The sequence below is a fragment of the Ascaphus truei genome, chromosome 1, assembly GCF_040206685.1.
Source record: "Ascaphus truei isolate aAscTru1 chromosome 1, aAscTru1.hap1, whole genome shotgun sequence".
Taxonomy (NCBI): Eukaryota; Metazoa; Chordata; class Amphibia; order Anura; family Ascaphidae; genus Ascaphus; species Ascaphus truei.
Genome location: NC_134483.1, coordinates 92,255,052 through 92,277,846, shown reverse-complemented (window position 1 = coordinate 92,277,846; position 22,795 = coordinate 92,255,052). Strand labels below are relative to the sequence as shown.

The window sequence follows — 22,795 nt, the reverse complement described above, 5'->3', positions numbered from 1 at the left end:
TATACCCTATCCCATACTATACAGATCCGGGGTCTCCCTTGTGATATTCCTCTGGGGATCTTTTGTGCGTCTGTTATTTTAATGCCCTATATTTTATTATTCACGTCCTAATAAATAGTAATAATATCACAAATCATCCAGCAGGGAGGACGAGTGCTCTAATTGGGTTCCTGTCTCTCATTCAGTTTATCATTGAAATGTGTATTGCAATTTTTTGGGGGGTGAATCTCAAATTCAGCATTTTTGCTCAATTATCACAAAAGGTTGGTTCTCAAAAACTTTGCGAGATTGTTACAAAAATGTCTGTACTGTATGTAATGGGTCGTGTGAGCTACACATTGACTTTCGATGCTTGGCACACTTCACCCAGTCTGAACTTTAGCGGAAACTATGCACAACATCTCTACGTATGAGCTCATTCTCTGACGTGTGCAGAAACCATAATTTAATTTGTACGTTGCCTGTTTATTCCTGTCTCCCAAATGCATAACCGTACATTTATCTGTATTATAGCTGCATCACTTCTGCATCACTTTCCAATGTGACATGTTCTTTTCTCAGATTCACATCTATGGACAGTACTCTCAGGAGCCTATAAAAACCTTCTCCCGCTTTAAGGACACTGCTTACTGTGGAACCTATCGAGATGATGGGAGGCTGCTCGCTGCTGGCTGTGAAGATAGCATTGTTCAGCTCTTTGATATCAGCGGAAAAGCGGCACTGAGACAGTTTCAAGGTCATAGCAAGTAAGGATGAACTGAAGATCCTGACATGTATACAACATTAGATTCTATCTTTTTATTTTAGAAGTAGAGTCCATGGGGGTCACAGCATTTGTTTGTTCAATAAAGCAATCTTCCCACCCCCACCTCCCACCCTCTTCTCATTGCCAAGACGCATGTTTGCTCCAGTTTTCCTCCACCTAAGTTCTTATAGCCACAAGTTTTCATAGTATTCGTCCACTGAAGCGGCATTAAGATCCGGTTTATTCAACTCCTGCTCCACATGCTTGGTAACGGATGCAGCGTGTGAAAAGGCACTGGCATCATTGTCTGTATTTAGAAGTATTAGGGAGTCCTGTTCCAATCTTCTTATAATAACCAGCGTAAGCCAATCTATTTTTAGGCCGTGCGTATAGTGCCCGCGACGCGTGACGTCACCCGTCGCTGCCAGCGAAAGTTGTATTTCGCTTTGCGGCGGTGTTGCGGGTGACCAGGGCATTGATTTGGTTCAGGGGCAGTCACATGAGGCGACAGCCCCTGAAAAATCAAATATTCCCGGCTTGCAAAAATCGCGTCGCCCCGTTGCTTTGTCGCCGTCGCGCTTACTATAAGCGCACGCGGTGGCGGCGACAATGCATTTGTTTTCGGGCGACGTCGTCGGCACTGTAAGCGCGGCCTTACAGTTTGTGGAAAAAGGTTCACAGTGGGCCACAAGCTGCCTATCATTGGAAGCACACTTCCCAGGTCTTCGCATCTCTCAAGCACTGCCTTTTGAGAAAACATGTACTGTTGGTGTATGAAGCTCAACCAAGATTGCAGTGTACTCCAATATTGTCATCCCTGCTTTACTCTGTGCATCCTATACACTCTTCAATTTATATTTGTGCCAACCCAAACAATTCCATCGCCCCATGCTTGGCCACATCCTGGGCATCTTAAAGGCTGTCGTGTAAGAAACCATGACGTTCTCTCATGGCAACCTATCCAATATGAAATCATTCCCAAGAAGTCCTGTTTTCTGGCCTGAGCGGCTCATCAGATTAGAAGGCTGCAACATTTGAAAACCAACTTGCCACACAGCCTGTTTGATTATGGTAAAAGAACGCAGCAATGACACTAATGAGGACACCCGAACAGTACACTTCGAAGCTTACCAACTGGGGGGAGTGGGAAGGGCTGTTGACTGAGATACGTAATGTTGCTGCAGACTTTTGAAATGTGCACAGTGACGCCGGAGACTCGGAGAGAAGAATAAAGAATTAACCACCACACTTTCAGAGATTGGTTTATATGCACATGAGGGAACACAGATGCAGGAAACGGACATGCACATAAAAATAATCATTATCGACTATAACTGATGAGCAGCGAAGAATTACATTTATTTTAAAGCAGTTCAAGTGGTTTAATTTTGTGGCTATATGAATTAATAATTATTTTTCTGTGTAAAGGACAGTTGCACTATGGATTTTTTTTTGTTCTTGTATGGTACACTTGCAGCTTTTGTATCCATACCTGGTGGAGGCACCAAAATACTTACAAGTGCTAACTGTCTGTATATAAGCTTTCCTACCTTAAAAGTGTGTGTCAGTGTGTGTCAGTGTGTGTCAGTGTGTGTCAGTGTGTGTCAGTGTGTGTCAGTGTGTGTCAGTGTGTGTCAGTGTGTGTCAGTGTGTGTCAGTGTGTGTCAGTGTGTCAGTGTGTCTATGGATTTTTTTTTGTTCTTGTATGGTACACTTGCAGCTTTTGTATCCATACCTGGTGGAGGCACCAAAATACTTACAAGTGCTAACTGTCTGTATATAAGCTTTCCTACCTTAAAAGTGTGTGTCAGTGTGTGTCAGTGTGTGTCAGTGTGTGTCAGTGTGTGTCAGTGTGTGTCAGTGTGTGTCAGTGTGTCTATGGATTTTTTTTTGTTCTTGTATGGTACACTTGCAGCTTTTGTATCCATACCTGGTGGAGGCACCAAAATACTTACAAGTGCTAACTGTCTGTATATAAGCTTTCCTACCTTAAAAGTGTGTGTCAGTGTGTGTCAGTGTGTGTCAGTGTGTGTCAGTGTGTGTCAGTGTGTGTCAGTGTGTGTCAGTGTGTCTATGGATTTTTTTTTGTTCTTGTATGGTACACTTGCAGCTTTTGTATCCATACCTGGTGGAGGCACCAAAATACTTACAAGTGCTAACTGTCTGTATATAAGCTTTCCTACCTTAAAAGTGTGTGTGTGTGTGTGTGTGTGTGTGTGTCAGTGTGTGTGTCAGTGTGTGTGTCAGTGTGTGTGTCAGTGTGTGTATCAGTGTGTGTGTCAGTGTGTGTGTCAGTGTGTGTGTCAGTGTGTGTGTCAGTGTGTGTGTCAGTGTGTGTGTCAGTGTGTGTGTCAGTGTGTGTGTCAGTGTGTGTGTCAGTGTGTGTGTCAGTGTGTCTGTCAGTGTGTCTGTCAGTGTGTCTGTCAGTGTGTCTGTCAGTGTGTCTGTCAGTGTGTCTGTCAGTGTGTCTGTCAGTGTGTCTGTCAGTGTGTCTGTCAGTGTGTCTGTCAGTGTGTCTGTCAGTGTGTCTGTCAGTGTGTCTGTCAGTGTGTCTGTCAGTGTGTCTGTCAGTGTGTCTGTCAGTGTGTCTGTCAGTGTGTCTGTCAGTGTGTCTGTCAGTGTGTCTGTCAGTGTGTCTGTCAGTGTGTCTGTCAGTGTGTCTGTCAGTGTGTCTGTCAGTGTGTCTGTCAGTGTGTCTGTCAGTGTGTCTGTCAGTCTGTCTGTCAGTCTGTCTGTCAGTCTGTCTGTCAGTCTGTCTGTCAGTCTGTCTGTCTGTCTGTCTGTCTGTCTGTCTGTCTGTCTGTCTGTCTGTCTGTCTGTCTGTCTGTCTGTCTGTCTGTCTGTCTGTCTGTCTGTCTGTCTGTCTGTCTGTCTGTCTCTCCCTGACTGTTTTCTATCCCTTTTCAGAGCAGTGCATTTTGTGGACTTCACTTCCGATAAGTATCGGATAGTCTCTGGTTCTGATGACTGTACATCCAAGGTATGGGACATTCCAAACGGCACTGAAATTGTGGCCTACAAAGAACATACAGACTACGTGAGGTGCGGCTGCACCAGCAAACTGAATGATAATCTGTTTGTAACAGGTATGTTCGCTCGTGTGAAATGACGGAATTGCTGAGCTTGCCAAACTGTACAAATTGCTGGCTAACACAGCTAGTGTTTTTACTTTTGCCACACTATGTATTTACCAGAGTGCCATTAAAGGAGGGGGAGTAAGAATTCAAGAGCAACACAACAACACCAACACGCCTTCCTAGCCTCGACGCTGCTGGAAACACTGCAGTTTTCCATCAATAACCTTTTATTATTTTATAGTTCATGTTAGGAAGAGCGGCTTAGTTGGCAAATATATTAAACACTGGGCTAAACCTGAACAGCCAAATACCAGTACGTAGTCTATGCATATTGTATGTATGTAAATAGAAGTATTTAATTTATTATCGATTGTAGTGGAGGTGCAAGACAGGAATTTTATAGCGATAAATTACAAATAAAAAAAATAACACAATAGGAATAAGTGCTTCAGACAAAATATTAAAAGGAGCCCTTGCCTGAAGAGCTTACTATCTATGTTGTACTATTAATATTAACCATTGCCATCTATTATGATCTGAATTAACCCTACGTTTCGTTATTTCCCTCTGCCTGGCTGTGTAGATTCAGGGAGTTTTAGTGGGAGGGTCATTCCGAACCCATCTTCTTTTATGATAAATTCGAGAAATAAAAAACCAGAGTGAGAAATATTGATTGTAGCTTGAAACACGCTCGGGGAAAATCAAAAATGTGTTAATGTGTCGCTTTCATGACTGTTTTCCTCATGCACGGTTTCTATTTTCAAGTGGCAAACTAATTTGTGTGCAATTTCCAGGTTCGTATGATCATACCGTGAAAGTATTCGATGCGCGGACAGAGAAGAGCGTCCTGAGCATGGAGCACGGACAGCCGGTGGAGAGTGTGCTTCTGTTCCCTTCCGGAGGGCTTCTCGTGTCTGCAGGTGGGAAGCAGTAGCCACGATGGAACACAATGTAACCTATTATGTTGATAGTTGAGCTGTTGTAGTACAGGCGTGGCCCACTCCAGTCTTCAATAAGGTGACCACATGTCCCGTTTTTAGCGCTTTGTCCCGACTTTTTGGGGGTGCTACCCCGATTTTTCAATCCCGTTGGCCGCGCATGCGCGATCGGCGGTTGCAGAAAAAGTTAAGCATGCATCAGGGGTGGCCAACTTCAGTCTTCAAGGCCTCCAACAAGTGAAGTTTTCAAAATTGCGTAGTGTTGCTTGCAGTTTAAAGTAGGTCCTGCTTGGGAGGTTTTTTTCTAACTGGAAAATTGAAATTAAAACCAGAGACATAACATAAAACACAGACAAAGCTCAGTTTTTAGCACATCTAGTGAGACTCATACACGGTACAGTGCCTAAATATATATGGATAAATATCTAATAAGTAAATGGTCTTTTAGTTTGACATTTTTGGCCAAAATTGTTGTAAGCCCCTGAGCCAACGCCAAGGCAGACCACATATCAGGGGTCCCTAACGCTAATATAAATTCTTAATAACCTGTTTAATAACAGGAAGAATGATTTATAGTAAATCTGTCAATATTAGCTGCAAAGCATTTAAATGGTTATGGGCTCACTCCATAGCATCTTCCACTCAGGGGAACTTGCCTGCTTGCAGTTTGGCTGTGACATCTCTACTACAGAGTGCTTTTCCTGGTAATGTACAGGTTAATAAAAGCTTCAGTCAGACAGAACTTTGCAGCTAATATTGACAGATTTACTATAAATCATTCTTCCTGTTATTAAACAGGTTATTAAGAATTTATATTAGCGTTAGGGACCCCTGATATGTGGTCTGCCTTGGCGTTGGCTCAGGGGCTTACAACAATTTTGGCCAAAAATGTCAAACTAAAAGACCATTTACTTATTAGATATTTATCCATATATATTTAGGCACTGTACCGTGTATGAGTCTCACTAGATGTGCTAAAAACTGAGCTTTGTCTGTGTTTTATGTTATGTCTCTGGTTTTAATGCATATTGCCATGCTCAGTAGCACTCCTCTGACACTCATATGCTTATATATATGTTGTGGGTATTTTGGGGGTTTAATAGGAGCTTGTTAGGTGTCCAGTATGTTTTGTAAAATTGAAATGCTATACCTAATAGATTTTTTTGCTACCATTCATACACTCTCCCCTCCCCCCCCCCTCCTGCCTCCATTATTATTTTTTTTCCCCCTTTCTCACTTTCACTCGTTCCTCCCTCTTGTCCCCTCCCTCGCCCCCTCTTCCCTCATTGTCTCTCTCCATGACGCATGCACACACACCTTTCTAGTACACATTCTTTCCTCCTCTGCTTGGCCCCGCCCCCAGGCTCCTTACACCTCCTCTTGATTGGCTGCATTAGCCAGCAGTTGCCAATCAGGATGGAGGAAACTGTCCAGCTCACTCCCTGCTCGGGGAAATCCCTGTGCAGTGTTAAAAATCTGCCACCCCCCAAATTCTACCGTGGCCTAATGGTTGAACCGGCCCTGTTTGGGAAGGTTTCACCCCCCCCCCCCCCCCCCCATTACTAGTTTACCGGTTTACTTGTACTTCCCTCAAAAAAGCAATTTGCCTGCCATTTTTGGACTGTCCAGCAGAGAGATGCAGATGACCTAAAGATCAATGTATCGGTCTGGTGTTAGTATGAAGTGTAATTGAGTATTTGGAGCCAGATGATAGGATTAGGTTTAGAACCGCTCTGAATAAAGATGCTGGGTTAGTTGCACTGAATATTATTAGCACAGCTGTTACTGAAATAATGTTGGTACTGAAAATGTGTTAACTAAGATTTATCACCTCTTCAATGTAAATCATGTTTAACTTTTTTGTAAAAAAAAAACCTGCAACATAAGCAGGTAATCTATAATGTTTAATCGCTGACTTTTCATTCCTTTCCCCCCATATATTAGGAGGTCGGTACGTTAAAGTCTGGGACATGCTAAAAGGAGGCCAGTTGCTGGTATCATTAAGAAATCATCACAAAACGGTCACCAGTCTGTGTCTAAGCAGCTCTGGTCAAAGGCTGCTGTCGGGGTCATTAGACAGGTGCGTCCAGCTGTTTCATGTCTGACCTTGAGCGTTCTCCTGTGAGGGAAATGCAAGAAACGGTTCAGATTTCCGGCAAATGGGTGTTTTTATAATAAAATAGGAATTGTAAAGACATACCCATAGGGACTTGAAGGCAGAGCAAGTACTAGTTTTGCATTTGGTTCAGAAACCTGTGCATTGACCTCACTGTCGTTCCTTGCTCAGCAATATAGGGGCCTTTTAACTTGAATGACCGTGACAGGATGGGTTGTTTTCCGTGGAAGTATCAGATGTTGCCGTGTGTGTGTATTTCATTAATGGAGCTCCTTGTCAGAACGCTGGGAGGGAACAATCCATTTCAAGTAGCAATACGGTTTTCACTTTTTTAAAAACCTTTGATTACAGGGTTGAAGCCGCTGGTCTTCGGAGCTGAACTGTGTTAATTTCAGCTTTGGGGACCCGATGCTTCCAGTGAGGCATACTTCCGTAGTAGTGCCTGCAGTCAGGAACTGTACGTCTAACGTATTGGCGGCATTTAAATGTGCTCCGTCACGCGGTCCAATAGGAGACTGTTGCGTCATTCGGCGCGGCTTCCAATTGGCCTGCGTGACGGGGACATTTAAACTGAAGAGATACCAATATCCCCTACAAAGGTAAGTATCTCTGGAAGCGGGGGTTTCCCCAGAGCTGAAATAAGTACCGTTCAGCCACGGAGACCCCCTACTTCAACCTTGCTGCTTTAATGGAATGCTTTCAAAAGTAGACCAAACACACTAAACATTTGGGTTCCAGCAAGTCTATGAAGCAGGCCACATGCCTTCACTTGATGACTCCTTTGCATTTAGTGTGTGATATCTAAAGTGTAGGTTTCCTGCTGTGCTGCTGAAATGCCGAATATCACATTTAACTTGTGTGTGTATATCTTTTTAACAGGCACGTGAAGGTGTACAGCACAATGAACTATAAAGTAGTTCACAGTTTTGACTATGCAGCCTCCATTCTAAGCCTGGCATTAGCGGTAAGTATAATAAACTTTAATAGGGTTTTGCGAGCCTGACCAGAAGAACAACTCCCCAAACCAGCACTCTTAGGAAGGTGTTAGAACCTTTTTGTTTGATTGTGAAATTTCAGCAGAACTTCAGTGGCTTTGGGGTGACTGATGGGTCCCCATTTGCTTTGTTTTCCCGAACCATTTCATGCTCAACTCCAATGTATTTTAGAGACAATGCATTAGGGACACGGACAAAGCTGCTGGTGCTGCTAAATCTACGCAGTTCATGCAGAGGGGGAAGGTGTCTGTAGTTCCCCATATAAATTACCGGAGATGGACAGTGACCGGTATATGTTCAAATTAAAGCTATTGTTCTTATGATTCAGCGTGTGTATGTATATACAATAGTTTTTTTTTAACTTTTTGCACTTAACTACCCTGAAAAGTTTAGTTAATAGCGATTCCGGCCAAAATGCAACACCCATTGGTTACAATTACAAAATGCATAGCAAAAATATGTATTGCCACTGTTGCTATTAACTTTTTATTTCTAACTATAAATATGAATGGCTGCTTGTTGAGTCATATGTAAAAGCAGTAAACCAGCATTTTGTTGTTACCCCCCCCCCCCTTGACATTAGTGACATGTATGTGGAAGCTGGTAGAGAAGTATTTTAATTGGTACTCTATAGGTGCAGCTTTAATCTTCTCTCCAATGATTTTTCCCAGCCTTGTTTCTTCTTAAGCTTCTCCAAAAAAGGCCAGGGGAGCGTGTCTCGTAGTCATAAAAAATAAATGAAAACATCACATAGTACAGTAATGTTAAAATACAGTGATTTTGTGTGCGAGGCTCAAACATGACTACTCACATGAAGGTAGCCAAAATCAAGCAGCCATCCAACTTAGGGGGTGGATGTACCCTGTGAATATGCAGCAGCCACCAACCTCCAAGGAAGAAAAGGAAAAAGACCATATAGTGTAGACAGTATTATATTCTGACAATAGGTATACAAATGAAGGCTTACACTCTGTATGATCAAGATAGGCGAAAAATGGATAGCGGGTAACAGGTACACAGGGAGTCGCGATCTCCTGGGTTCCTCGTTGTCCTCCGCTTCACCGGAACACTGTATCCACGCCGGGGCTCCCGTCACGTCACTTCCGGTGCGTCGAGAGAACCGCCGGACCTGATGGTAGGAGTGGATTCTCGGTGTTCCTCCTCTTAGGTATTGCTGGACTGAAACACTCTACGCGTTTTGCCGTTGTATGCTTGCGGCTTTGTCAGGAGTGTCAATTGGCTGCTAAATCCTACTTTAAATACCCTAAGGCCCTCCCCTATACTCACATCCTATTGGCTAATGAATACATCATTATAATTGTAAGTGAAGTGGGCAGGATAGAGTGGGCAGGTGTATCACACTTAGATTGCCCCTAAGACCTCCCTTATTTTAACATATTATAAGGTACAACATATGAGGTGGGCGGAAATAGAATGGACAAATGAGCACATATTAATAAAATTGCCCCACTGGGCATAAACAATTGTAAAACAAATTAAAACATATTGTAACATATTAAAAAATATTGAGCATATGACATAAGTTTAACTAAATAACATTCTAACTTTATTAACGGCGATTGATGTTTATCTCGGGAAAAAAGTCAGGAAAAACATAATTAGTATTCATAGAATATTACATAATACCAGAAATAACCGAAATGTTCTTATAATTCTAAGCAATTATTTAATACAAAATAGAATACAGTAATACCCCGCATTAACGTACGCAATGGGACCGGAGCATGTATGTAAAGTGAAAATGTACTTAAAGTGAAGCACTACCTTTTTCCACTTATTGATGCATGTACTGTACTGCAATCGTCATATACGTGCATAACTGATGTAAATAAAGCATGTGTAACAGGCTCTATAGTCTCCCTGCTTGGGCACAGCTTCGGTATAGGTAGGGAGCCGGTATTGCTGTTCAGGACGTGCTGACAGGCGCATGCGTGAGCTGCCGTTTGCCTATTGGGCGATATGTACTTACTCGCGAGTGTACTTAAAGTGAGTGTCCTTAAAGTGGGGTATGCCTCTATAAGGTGATTTCAAAGGAAGACTCCTAATTCTATATCAACATTTAATCCCCTAGGGGCCAAAGTTTTCATAGTGAAAATTCAGTATGTCTCCCTTTTGGTTAATAGAATATTTCGGTCCCCTCCCCTCCAATGAGGTAATACATGTTCCAAAACCGTGAATGTAAATCCTGTGGTATAGCTTTGATGGTAATTTATAAAATGTTCAGATTAGAAGATGGGTGGTTACCCCTCTTCTTATATTGCCCAAGTGTTCTAAAATTCTAACTCTTACATCTCTTGATGTTTTGCCAATGTATTGAAGTCCACACGGACAGGTAATCATGTAAATAACATGATCAGTTTTGCAGGTAACATGTTGTTTGATGGAATTGGTTACCAAAAATTAAAGGTTTTTTTGGGTGTACGGTATGCAAAGCCTGGAAATTTAAAACAACTGATAAATTTACATTTGTTTCACATGTAACAAAAGAACAATAGTCCATCAAACAACATGTTCAAGAAAATGATGCTCCTCAGATTGGGCAGTGGGCATTGATGGCGTGGTACATGACGGCTGTGTTTAGCGGCAGTGAAGGATCCTGCAAGACGTGTGTTCTTAGCTATGTGTTCTTGGCTGGTATTGAGTCAATGCGCCTCATAGAACCTGTTAAGTGAAGATGCAGACAGTCAATAAAAGGGTGGCAGCTCATTAGATGTAAGAAAATAAGCATCTAGTCACACAGGCCTCGTCCCTATTACTTATCCTTGGTGAAACCTTTTGGTGAACTAGAATACAATCGGGGGAAGTTGAAACTATCCATGTGGTCACGAGAGAGGGTTGGATCATTACAATTTTTTTTTTTTAAGATGCATTTTTTTACACTTTTAGGAATAAGTCCTTAACAAGCCCCATTCATACGAGTTGTTTTTAATGAGCAACACTAACGATTACATTTGAACCCACTAGCTTTGATGTAGGAAAACTGATTTGGGACCCACTGTCCGCATCTCCTGTGAGACCTTGGACAAATAACTTGCGTTCCGTGGTGAGAGCTGTTTGCGCAGATGATGCATTCAGCTATAACAATACAAACTTAGTATAGTTTGTGACATCTACCCTATATCTATTTTAGCCTGATGACGAGATGATTGTGGTCGGCATGACCAATGGCGTGCTGAACATTAAGCATCGGAAACACGAAGAGAAGAAGCTGATTCAGCCTGCTCCAAGGAAGAAACATCCACGATCCAGAGTGTTTGTGAGAGGCAAAGACTATATGCCAAAGCAGGTATGGGAATGAAAAGGAAGGACAGTAAAGTTGTCTTCTGGGTTGGTGCTCTTGTCGGATCAGCAACTACCTCAATCTTTATAGTTAATACTATCATACCGAGGGAGGAGCTGCTGCTGTATAATTAAGACATTGGAGTGGGGGGGGGGGGGGGGAGGAGGACCATTTTCCCAAATCCAGAGCTAGATCCATGGGTCTTTGAATGTGTCACTTCATTGATTTGTGCAATACGTAATTGCTTTCATGCACTCCTTGATTGGAAAAGTGGACAATTGCAGGTATAAAAAAATAAATGATATATAATTCATCTTGACCAAGTCGGGGATATATATATATAGCAGCAACATTTTTTCCAGAAGTGCAAAGATCTTGCTTTCTAGACACTTCGATATATTATATATATATATTTATATATATATATAATATATCTTAGAAAGCAATGGTTCCACTTGCGATAGTGCAGAGTAAATGAGTACTTCAGTATTAGGTGATACCTTGTGTATTAAGACTAACAATAGATATTACAAGACAAGCTTTCGAGAGTTCTCTCTCTTCCTCAGGTCAGCGATACTGATTTGCAAAGATTTCATAAGCTTAACACAGATCTTGTTTTAACACTTCACACAAACCAGATCCTGTTTTTCTGTTTTTACATCTGTGCTAAACTCCTGGAATCAGTGTAAATCAGTATTGCTGACCTGAGGAAAAGAGGAGAACTCTCGAAAGCTTGTCTTATAATATCTAATACTGATATACTCATCTACCAGTATAAGGTGAGCACAGACTTTTATATAGGGGGGATTTGATACCAGTTTTACTGTCATTTACCTGTGCCAAGGACACTAACATACTGCTTTATGCTAAGGACTCTTTATACCGGAGTTGTTTACTGTGGTATTACTTCTTGGAAATGCAGCAGATCTGCAAAGGAGATAGCTTTGCTTGCTTGTTTTCTATACTTCTGTCAACCATTGTACTGTTGTACAATTGTAGGATGATCTCCTGGTCAGTAAACCGGTACGGGAGCACTTGAAGAAATATGACAAGCTACTGAAGGGTTTCCAGGTGTCAAAGGCTCTTGATGCTGTGATGGAGGTAAGTGTTTATATGGAGGATCCAATATTGTGATTGTAAACCCATTTTGCTCTAGGGACATACTATGAGGATGAGTCCCTTCCTGCCTTGTGACATTTAAGGCAGGGGTGTGCAAACTTTTCCCCGTGCACACCCCTGTCTGCTCTACTCTGCGCTTAACACAACACCCTCCGCCCTGCTTCACCCCGGTGTCAAATGATGCGCGGGGTCATGTGAAGTCACGAGTCCCACCGGCATCATTTATTTATTTATAAAATATTTTACCAGGAAGTAATACATTGAGTTACCGCTCGTTTTCAAGTATGTCCTGGGCATAGGAGTCAAAGTGACAAATAGTACATGGTTACAAATACAGTTACATAAGTGAACAGGGTATACATTATATACAAGACATTGCATGCACAGTTAAAGATAATATATATTATAGGCGCATGTAACAGTTACAGACCAGATTAAAATGTGAGACAGCCTTAGTTTTGAAAGAACTTAAACTGGTGGTGGATGTGAGAGTCTCTGGTAGGTTGTTCCAGTTTTGGGGTGCACGGTAAGAGAAGGAGGAATGTCCGGATACTTTGTTGAGCCTTGGGACCATGAACAGTCTTTTGGAGTCAGATCTCAGATGATAGGTGCTGCATGTGGTAGGGGTGAGGAGCTTGTTCAGATAGCTGCGTAGCTTGCCCAGAAAGTATTTGAAGGCAAGACAGGAAAGGTGAACTTTGTGCCTAAACTCAAGTGATGACCAATCTAGTTCTTTGAGCATTTCACAGTGATGTGTGTTGTAGTTGCATTGGAGAACAAAACGGCATATTGAATTGTAGAGGGTGTCAAGTTTGCTAAGGTGGGTTTGAGGTGCCGAGCCATATACTATGTCTCCATAGTCAATAATTGGCATTAGCATCTGCTGTGCAATACGCTTTCTGACCAGCAGGCTTAGGGAGGATTTGTTCCTGTAAAGTACACCTAGTTTGGCATAGGTTTTGGATGCCAGGGTATCAATGTGCATCCCGAATGTTAAATGGGAGTCAAACCATATGCCCAGGTATTTAAAACTAGTGACAGGAGTTAGGGTGGTGTTAGCGTTGGTTCTGATCTGGAGCTCAGTCACTGGAATCTTTAAAAATTTAATCTTGGTCCCGAATTTCATTGTTACAGTCTTGTCAGTGTTTAAAAACAGTTTGTTTTGGGAAATCCAGTTTTCGAGTCTCAAAAAGTCAGACTGAAGTATGTGTTGAAGGTCGGAGAGGCTATGGCTGTGCATATAGGATTGGATCATCTGCATACATGTGTATTGAAGCTTCTTTACAAGCTGTGGGAAGATCATTGATGAACACTGAGAAGAGTAGGGGCCCCAAAACAGAGCCATGCGGGACACCACAGGTGATATCCAAGGGGTTGGAGTTAGAGCCTGAGATGGACACATGTTGGGATCTACCTGATAGGTAGGAATGAAACCAGTTTAAAGCATGCTTCCCTATTCCAGAGCTCTGGAGTTTGTTAAGCAGGATAGCATGATCAACAGTATCAAAAGCCTTTGCAAAATCTAGGAAAATTGCAAAAGTAAGTTGTCCCAGTTCCATTCCACACTGGATTTCATTGCAAACTTTTAGCAGGGTAGTTACGGTGGAGTGTTTGGGGCGAAAGCCAGATTGGAATTGGCTAGGGATATTTGTCTTGGTATAGTAATCGCTTAATTGGGAGTGAACACATTTTCCATGACTTTGGATAGTATTGGGAGAAGTGAGATTGGCCTGTAGTTTGAGACCGTGTTTCTGTCCCCACTTTTGAAGATTGGGACAACTCTGACAGTTTTCCAGGTCTTAGAGATATGGTCTACAGACAGGATAGAGTTGACTATGGAAGCAATTAATTTGGCAATGGCTGGGGCACCAAGTCTGAGGAACTTAGACTGTAGTAAGTCAGGTCCACATTGGCTTCTCAGGTTTAATTTGAGGAGCGCTTGTGTAATCTCCTCTTCGGATACTGGGCCAAATTGAAAATTGTAGGCAGTGTTGGGAGGGGGTGGGACTATAGGGGTACTCCCAGGATGAGATTCCTGTGTGTGGTTCGGGATGCGTTTCGCTAATAAGTTAGTAGCACACCCCACAAAGTAATCATTGAATGCATTTGAAATGTCAGTGGGGTTTGTCAGAGCAATATCCCCCTTAGTGATATTACTTGGTTGCTTATGGTTAGGAGGCTGGAATATATTTTTGATAATCTTCCAGAAGTTAGCTGGGTTTGATGTATTTTGGTGGAGATTGTCAGAGTAATATTGTGCTTTTGCATGCCTTGTTTGCCTTGTGCACATATTCCGCAGGCATCTGTAGTGATTGAGATCCTTGGTAGTGCCAGTTACTTTGTAGCTTTTCCACAAGGCATCCCTTTACAAGGGAAGGGAAGGCAAGTGTATTATAGATGCCTTGCGCCGTCCCCCGGCATTTAATTTAAATGCCTTGGGGGAGAGCGCGGGACCTCTATAACTGTTACGTCCCCGCCCCCCAGTTTGTGCACCGCCGGTTTAACTGCGGGGGGTGCGGGGTTTACAGAGGCCCCGCGCGCTTCCCAAAGGCACTTAAATTAAGTGCCGGGGAAGCGGCGAAGGCCTCTGTAAACCTCACTTACCGTGGTTCAGCCGACATCTGGCCGTGGTTCAGCCATGGCAACGCGGTGTCAAATGAAGCCGCGGGGTCGTGTGACATCGTGTTGCTATGGCAACGTGATGTCATGACGGCGGGAACCAAGGTAGGGAGGAGGACGGGGGCGCGTGGAGAGGAGGACAGCCGACAGGGTGGACCAGGGGAAAAATATTGCGCTCCCCTGGTTTAAGGTATAGTTGGTTCAATATAGGTGTCGTTGTTTGGGATTATCTGGATTTTGTAGTCTCGGTGCAAGAAGACAATATATGATGCTGCTTTGAGGCCGTTATATGTATATTTTTATAGCAGTCACCAGATACGCAGCATTTCCATTAAAAACATTTTTTTGTTTTAATTCTTTACAACCATTCTAATACAGGTAATATAATACAAATAGGATTAAGTGCATGACGGAGTGAATGTAACATTGGGAGAGAGGAGTCCCTGCCCAAAGAGTTTACAATCTAATATGGGGAGAGAAATAGTAGAAGTAAATTTGGAGTGCGTTGGTTAGTCTGTATACGAGCATGCTGCTGTTTAGCGAGTAGTGATCATTCAGGACTGTTTAAACGTTTTTGTTGAACGGGTGAAATTTCAGATGGGTTTTGAAGTTGGAGAGAGAAAATGCTTGGTGGGCATTGAGATGGAGGGTGTAGTGATAACTGGGCCGGTAGGGAGAAGACATGCCTGAGCGGAGCCTACAGAGGTGAGGAAGGGTATAGCGGGGCATTAAAGCTGGGATCTAAGGAGGCGCAGAGGTGTGGAAAGCCTTGAAAGTGAGAATAATATTTTCCCGTAAATGCACAGTTATTAGGAAGCCAGCGTTTTCAGGAGGAGAGAAGCAGTGGAAGTAAAAGATTCTCAGTTGTTTTTACAATTCTCCTATTCCACGGGTGCTCAAGTGTAATCCTTGAGGGACCAGGCCAGGTCCACAAGATTTCTCTAATATGTACTAAACCAATCAGCCTAGTCCAGATCATCACAAACAATATATGTAGTGCCATCAAAACCTGACCTGTGTATGGCCTTCGATGATTGAATTGAAGCATCCCTGCCCTACTCAATATGGTGAGAATCGAGATGATGCATTAATTGAATGGAAGGTGATGCATCGTTAACTGCTTTAGGTATCGAGCTTCTCACTACATGGACCAAGGCCGCTGTGTCTGGGTGTCTTCTTGTTTTGCAACACAGCCCGAAAGGCCAATGTAACCGTTTGCTGATGTTGGTATGCAGACTTCTTTCTTTTCTGTGAGGTGTCAATCTAATAATAATTTGTTTTAGCTCCACATAAGGATGCATAAACCTGAAATCACCGTGGCCGTGATGCATGAAATAAACCGCAGAGGAACTCTTAAAAACGCCCTAGCAGGGCGAGATGAAAAGCAGCTGAGTTTCCTACTGAGCTTTCTCATAAGGTATTTATTTGTACAGATCTTTCTGTACTATTCATTTTATTCACTAATTCATGGCCCTTGTCACTAATGGCTTCTATATAGTGCAGTGATTCCCAACCTTTTTTGTTTGGAGGAACCCTTGAAGTATTTCGAAAAATCTCGGGGAACCCCTATCTGTCTGACACATATTAGGCTGCGTTTATAGTGCTGGCAACGTCGCGTCAAAACAAATCTATTGACGCCGTCGCATGCGCTTATAGTTGGAGCTACAGGACGGCACAGCAGCTTGGTCGCGATCGCTGGAAGTCACTTCAATTTGATTTTTCTAGCAACCGCAGCCTGACGTCAGCGTCGCCGGCACTATAAGCGCGGCCTTAGGTTAATTTCACCCCTCACGAGCCCCCTCTATTTCCCACCGTCTACCCATGTATTTCTCTCTCCTCTGTCGCACCCACTCTCCTCCCCCCCGCCTCGCATGTATTTATCTCCCCTGCGTCTCACTCTTACTCCCTCTTTTCCTCACTCACTTCCCCCCCCTCTCCTCTTACTCGCTCCTGCCTTCCGTCAATTACCCCACTATCACTCAATCCCCCCCCCAAAATACATACCAAAAAACCTCACTCCTCTAAATACATGTAACCCCACCCCGCAATACATAATAAAAAATACCCCGCCCCCGCCAATACATTTTTAAAAGACCCCCAATACATATTTTTTATTTTTTTTTTAATCGGGACCCATGGGTAAAAAATCACCATCATATCACCCTCACCCCCCCCCCCATCTCCCTCACACCCCCCCCCCCCGCATCTCCCTCAGATCACCCCCACCCTGCATGTCCCTCACATCACCCCCCGCCCTGCATGTTCCATCTCCCTCACATCACCCCCCCCCTGCATGTCCCATTTCCATCACATCCCCCCCCCCCTGCATGTCCCATCTCCCTCACATCACCCCCCCCCCTGCATGTCCCATTTCCATCACATCCCCCCCCCCCCTGCATGTCCCATCTCCCTCACATCACCTCCCCCCCCCCCCCCCCCTGCATGTCCCGTCTCCCCCTCTTCCCCACCTCAAGCGGTTGCGGACGGGCAGGTTGCTGGCAGTAGGCGGTGTGCAGGTTGCGGGCGGCGGCACTCACATGCGTACACGCGCGCACGCCCTAGAGAGCGGCTGTGTGCGGGCTCGGTGGGGGGGAGTGGAAGAGCCGGGCGGCACGCGCACGCGCATGTGTACACACGCGCGCGCCCTAGAGAGCGGCTGTGTGCGGTCTGGGGGGAAGTGGAGGAGCCGGGGAGAGCCAGGAAACCGCTGGGGCAGCCAGGCAGAACCCCTGGGGCTGCTCCGCGGAGCCCCTGGGGCTGCTCCGCGGAGCCCCTGGGACTGCTCCGCGGAGCCCCTGGGACTGCTCTGCGGAGCCCCGGTTGGGAATCACTGATATAGTGAATAAACCATGATGTGTGTGTTCACCTGCGTTTAAATCTGGTTTTACGCCCCCCCCCCCCCCCCCCCCCCCAAATTGTCTGTGGCATGCGCTTCTTTTTTTGGGGTGACAACTCCTTATTCATCCATGTGAATTTTCTGTTTATTGCATTATTATGTATTGATGTGCTGTTTGGAATTGTTTTTAAACTGTAAGAGATGTAACAGTTATACAAATGTAGGCCTTAAACCTGTCGTCTAAATACCTGTATGAAAAGGCAACACATTTCTAGAAATGTTTACATGACAAAAACATGAAGATCTGGTTGATAAAACGTGTGTGTGTGTGTGTGTGTGTGTGTGTGTGTGTGTGTGTGTGTGTGTGTGTGTGTGTGTGTGTGTGTGTGTGTGTGTGTGTGTGTGTGTGTGTGTGTGTGTGTGTGTGTGTGTGTGTGTGTGTGTGTATTTTATATATATATATATATATATATATATATATAAAATATATCACACACACACACACTATATTATATATATTTATTTATTTTGGTGTAACAGACAACCTGCATAGCCATTTATTAAATACCCAATGTTTTTCTTCCCAACAGACACGTGGTTGAACCTCGGTTTGCCCCCATCCTGGTAAATGTAGCCGAACAAATTATTGGTAAGTCTTGATCAGTCCAATCCTTTAGGAAGTCGGAAACAAAAAAAAAACCTTGTGTAACTCTCTGTACATTGAAAAGAATCTCTTGCTCTAGTTAACACTCTCGTTTCCACATTGGCCGGCAGCACATTGCCAAGCCAAATGGTTACAAGCGGGGAGATTCTCTGAGGTCCGCTGTGGGGCCACGCACCCGATCCGACGTTTACTGCCCTTGACTTGAATAGCCGTTAACCTGCAAGGGACCTTATTGAATCTCCCCAACAGTGTCAGTCTTACGTGTAAAAACTTGTGGCTTGAAATGCACTTCACTTCATCTGCTTACATTATTAACATGTAAATTTAATATGGACAGTGGGCAATTAAACCCATGATTTCTCAAAATACCACATGAAGGAGCTATGGTTTAGTTTCTGCAGTCTTCAATGCACCAGTGTCTGCGTGGGTTTGATTCCAGCATCTGCCACTTGCTCGTATTGGTAGCAAATTACTGTCTCTGTGTCTGTGTATTCATCTGTAATTGTACCTTCCTTCCTCTCTCCTGGGGATGTTGTCATGCAGGCCACAGAGTCGTTATCACGCTTGATGTCTGTCTAGTTGCATGGGGCATTGGAATTAAAAGCTGCCTTTTGAAAGTCTAGTGAGTTCCATAGAGGCACAAGTGAAATAATGGGAATTCTAGACCTGTATACAGTGGCGAGAAAAAGTTTATGAACTCCTTAGGATTTTCACATATTCAAACCTAAAATGTTATTAGATCTTAATCTAAGTCCTAATAATAGATGAAGATAACCTGATCAAACAAATGACAGAAAAACATGATACTTTTTTTTAACATTTTTGTATCCACAAATGATTTACCAATCAACATCCATGTGTGAAAAAGTATGTGAACCTTTAGATTCAGTACCTGGTGACAACCCCTTGAGCAGCAATGACTTTAACCAAGTGTTTCCTGTAACTTCTGATCAGTCTCAACGGTTTTGAGGAATTTTGGCCCATTCCTCCTGACAGAACTGCTTCAACTCAGTGACATTTGAGGGCTTCCTTTTCATGGGCGGCTCGCTTCAGGTCCTGCCACAACATTTCAATGGGGTTTAGGTTCGGACTTTTTAAGTAGGCCATTCTAAAATGCAGAATTTCTTCTTCTGCTGCTATTCTTTTGTGGATCTGCTTGTATGTTTAGGATCCTTGTCTTGCTGCATGACCCACTTTCGCTTCAGCTCACAAACAGGTGGCCTGGCAGTCTTCTCTAGAATCTTCTGATACGATGCAGAATTCATGGTTGTGTCAATGATGGCAAGTCGTCCAGGTCCTGAAACGGCAAAGCAGCCCCAAACCATCACACTCACACCATCATGCTTGACGGTTGGGATGAGGTTCTTCCGTTTTAAACGCAGTGTTAGATTTTTTTTTTTTTTTTTGCCAAACAGCGTTTTTCATTGAGGCCATAAAGTTCTACCTTTACTCGTCTGTCCAGAGAACATTGTTACAGAAGTCTTGTGGATCATCTATGTGCTCTTTCGCAAATTTCACACAGGCAGCTATGATCTTTTTAGAGAGCAGTGGTTTTCTCCTGGCTATTCCATGAACAGCAGTGTTGTTCAGTCTTTTTCTGATAGTTGAGTCATGAACACTCACATTAGCCAAGGCGAGAGTTGCCTGCAGATCCTTGGATATTACTCTAGGGAACTTTGTGACTTCCTGGATGATTTTCCGGTATGTTCTTGGAGAGATTTTGGTGAACGACCACCGTTCCCAAGTAGCGGGACTGCGGTCTTCAGTGGAATGGTGGAGCCCCAAATCCTTATAAATCGTTTTGTAACCTTTCTAGACTGAGCATCAATAACGGCTTTTCTGAGGTCCTCACAGATTTCTTTTGATCGTGGCATGACGTGTTTCCACACACATGTATAGTGAAGACCAAACTCAGTTTCTGATCTTTATATAGGGTGGGGCCACCCTTCACACCTGAAGAAATAACTAATTATTTAAACACCGGATTCTAATTATCCCCTTCATTTTAACTGATAAAACCAGGGTTTCACGTACTTTTGCACATACTACCCTGACTCTTGCTTATTGTTTGCAATTCATACATCTTGTTTCAAAATACCCGGAATTGGTTAATATAAAATCTATTGGATATTTAAGTAAAGACTGGTTTTGATTTTAAAAAGGCCATCATGGAAAAAAAATGGAATTTTCATCCATCCCGAGGTTGCTCTTCACAATGCTTTGCATAGGGCCATGGGAAGCAGAGCTCTGCATCCCGAGGTCGCTCTTCACACTGCCTTGCATAGGGCTATGGGAAGCAGAGCTCTGCATCCCGAGGTCGCTCTTCACACTGCCTTGCATAGGGCTATGGGAAGCAGAGCTCTGCATCCCGAGGTCGCTCTTCACACTGCCTTGCATAGGCTATGGAAGCAGAGCTCTGCATCCCGAGGTCGCTCTACACACTGCCTTGCATAGGGCTATGGGAAGCAGAGCTCTGCATCCTGAGGTCGCTCTTCTCACTGCCTTGCATAGGGCTATGGGAAGCAGAGTGGGGGATTCACAGCACTGCTTCAGATGAGGTTCTTTGGAGCCTCGGTCTTTCCTGTGCTTGTCCCTGCTGTGGTGGATAAGCTGCCTCCCGCGTGGAATCCGTGCATGCAAGTAAAACATTTTGAGCCCTGGATATGAAGACTACGTACACACACGTTCACACACGTACACACACGCACACACACGTAACCAATGTTTAAGCTATTGGTACAAGTTGTTTCTACAGGAGACTGCACTTATAAATAAAATGTTTTAATGTATTTACTATGATAAACCACCAGCACAACAAGAAACATGTAAACTTTTTTTTTTTTTCTTCTTCTTCTTAGATATCTACAGTCCTGTTCTTGGTCAGTCTTCTATTATCGATAAACAATTTATAAAGCTCCAAGATCTCATAGAAAAAGAAATTGGTTACCAGGAAGAACTTTTAGAAGTGTGTTGGGGATGATGGACACTCTCTTTGCAACAATGACAATGAAAAAAGAAACTGTATTTGAGACCAAACCCATGAATGTTCTTCAAGACCCTGAGCAGAAAAACAGGATGCCCGTATCACACACTGCATGAGCTGGGGACTCAAGCACATTTCCAATGGACTTCTACAGACCCTTTTATTCCTCTTTTTAATGCCTTTACTTGGAAGTGCGTCATCAGTAGATACTTGTAACCAAAAAAAATAAACTATTTTGTTTAAATCCCGTTTTCTAGTAACATATTTAAAAATCTGCCTTCAGTTTGAAAAGGCCTCCAAAATAGCATATTTTGGTGAACTTTTAAAGAATGTTACAAACACGTGTTGGTGGTTTTCATTGTTTAATGTAAAATAGTTTCCGAACTGTTGAATGACCTTGTTCATGTGTAATATGAAATAAATGCACATCCTATTCGCTTGCCAACCCACAGGTAAAGAAATGTACCCTGTCTGTGCCCTTTTGTTTTTGAGTCCCGAAGCAGTCATTGTGGAGAATAATGAACGGTTTCCAGGGATACATTTCAATGGTTAGCCACTTTAATGCCAGTGGCAAACAACACTTCAAATTAATGCAGTGCTGCCCTCTGGTACTCCAGGAGTTACTCAATCTAACGTTATAACAGTGAATGTAATATATTCCAGCTTTAATAAAGTGAAAGCAAGCTCCCAAGTATCACCTTGGCTATTATTTTGATGAATGAGTTGTTTCGTAAATGGATATGTTTACTAGCATTTAAATGTAGGCTGAAAATTCTTAGTGTGAAGAACATATTAACACACCACAGAGTGTAGTGGCTAATGTGTAACCGAGCAGTGATGGCGGCAGCGTTTGCAAGGTTTTGGTGACCAGACCTACAACTTTTAGACAATGTGTTTGCGCCTCTACTTCAAAGAGCTCGCAATGAGTTAACCCTCGGCTATGTAACACGTCTGCTACCATTTTCTTAACTGGGGGTTTTTTTTTTTTTTTATATCGGTGCAAATAAGTTACTGCAAAAAAAAAAAACCCACTTAAAATAGAATGAAGTATACAATACATGCTGCTATTGTGTTCATAATGGTGAAGTTGAGAAACAAAGTTATGCAGCAATGTTGAAGTTGTGCTAATTAGTGCTTATTTATGTTGTTTATGCGGAGCCTGTGGTGGACATTGTGGGCAAGGAGAGGCCACTCCAGTGCTCCAAGGCCACCATCAGTTCAGCTTTTAAGGATATTACTGCTTCAGCACAGGTGGTTCAGTCAATGATTGAGCCACTGATTTGATCCACCTGCACTGAAGCAGGGATATCCTTAACCTGACCTGTTGGTGGCCCTTGAGGACTGAAGTTGGCCACCCCTGGTGCAGTCTATTCAGAAAACATTGGTCTAGTGTCCATGTATA

The 22,795-nt window shown here is 43.3% G+C and overlaps 1 protein-coding gene across 1 annotated transcript in view; it reads left to right on the top strand.

Annotated features, from left to right (window-relative positions):
- The window catches only part of UTP15 (UTP15 small subunit processome component), a 28,281-nt gene extending 6,644 nt beyond the window's left edge, over window positions 1-21,637 (top strand). The window contains exons 4-13 of the mRNA XM_075591748.1: window positions 562-746; window positions 3,653-3,831; window positions 4,617-4,742; window positions 6,705-6,840; window positions 7,756-7,840; window positions 11,023-11,178; window positions 12,172-12,273; window positions 16,194-16,327; window positions 18,337-18,395; window positions 21,269-21,637. Of these exons, the coding sequence (XP_075447863.1) occupies window positions 562-746; window positions 3,653-3,831; window positions 4,617-4,742; window positions 6,705-6,840; window positions 7,756-7,840; window positions 11,023-11,178; window positions 12,172-12,273; window positions 16,194-16,327; window positions 18,337-18,395; window positions 21,269-21,390 (1,284 nt within the window). The 3' untranslated portion in view covers window positions 21,391-21,637. The remainder of the gene's footprint in view (window positions 1-561; window positions 747-3,652; window positions 3,832-4,616; window positions 4,743-6,704; window positions 6,841-7,755; window positions 7,841-11,022; window positions 11,179-12,171; window positions 12,274-16,193; window positions 16,328-18,336; window positions 18,396-21,268) is intronic.
- The last annotated feature ends 1,158 nt before the right edge of the window (window positions 21,638-22,795 follow it).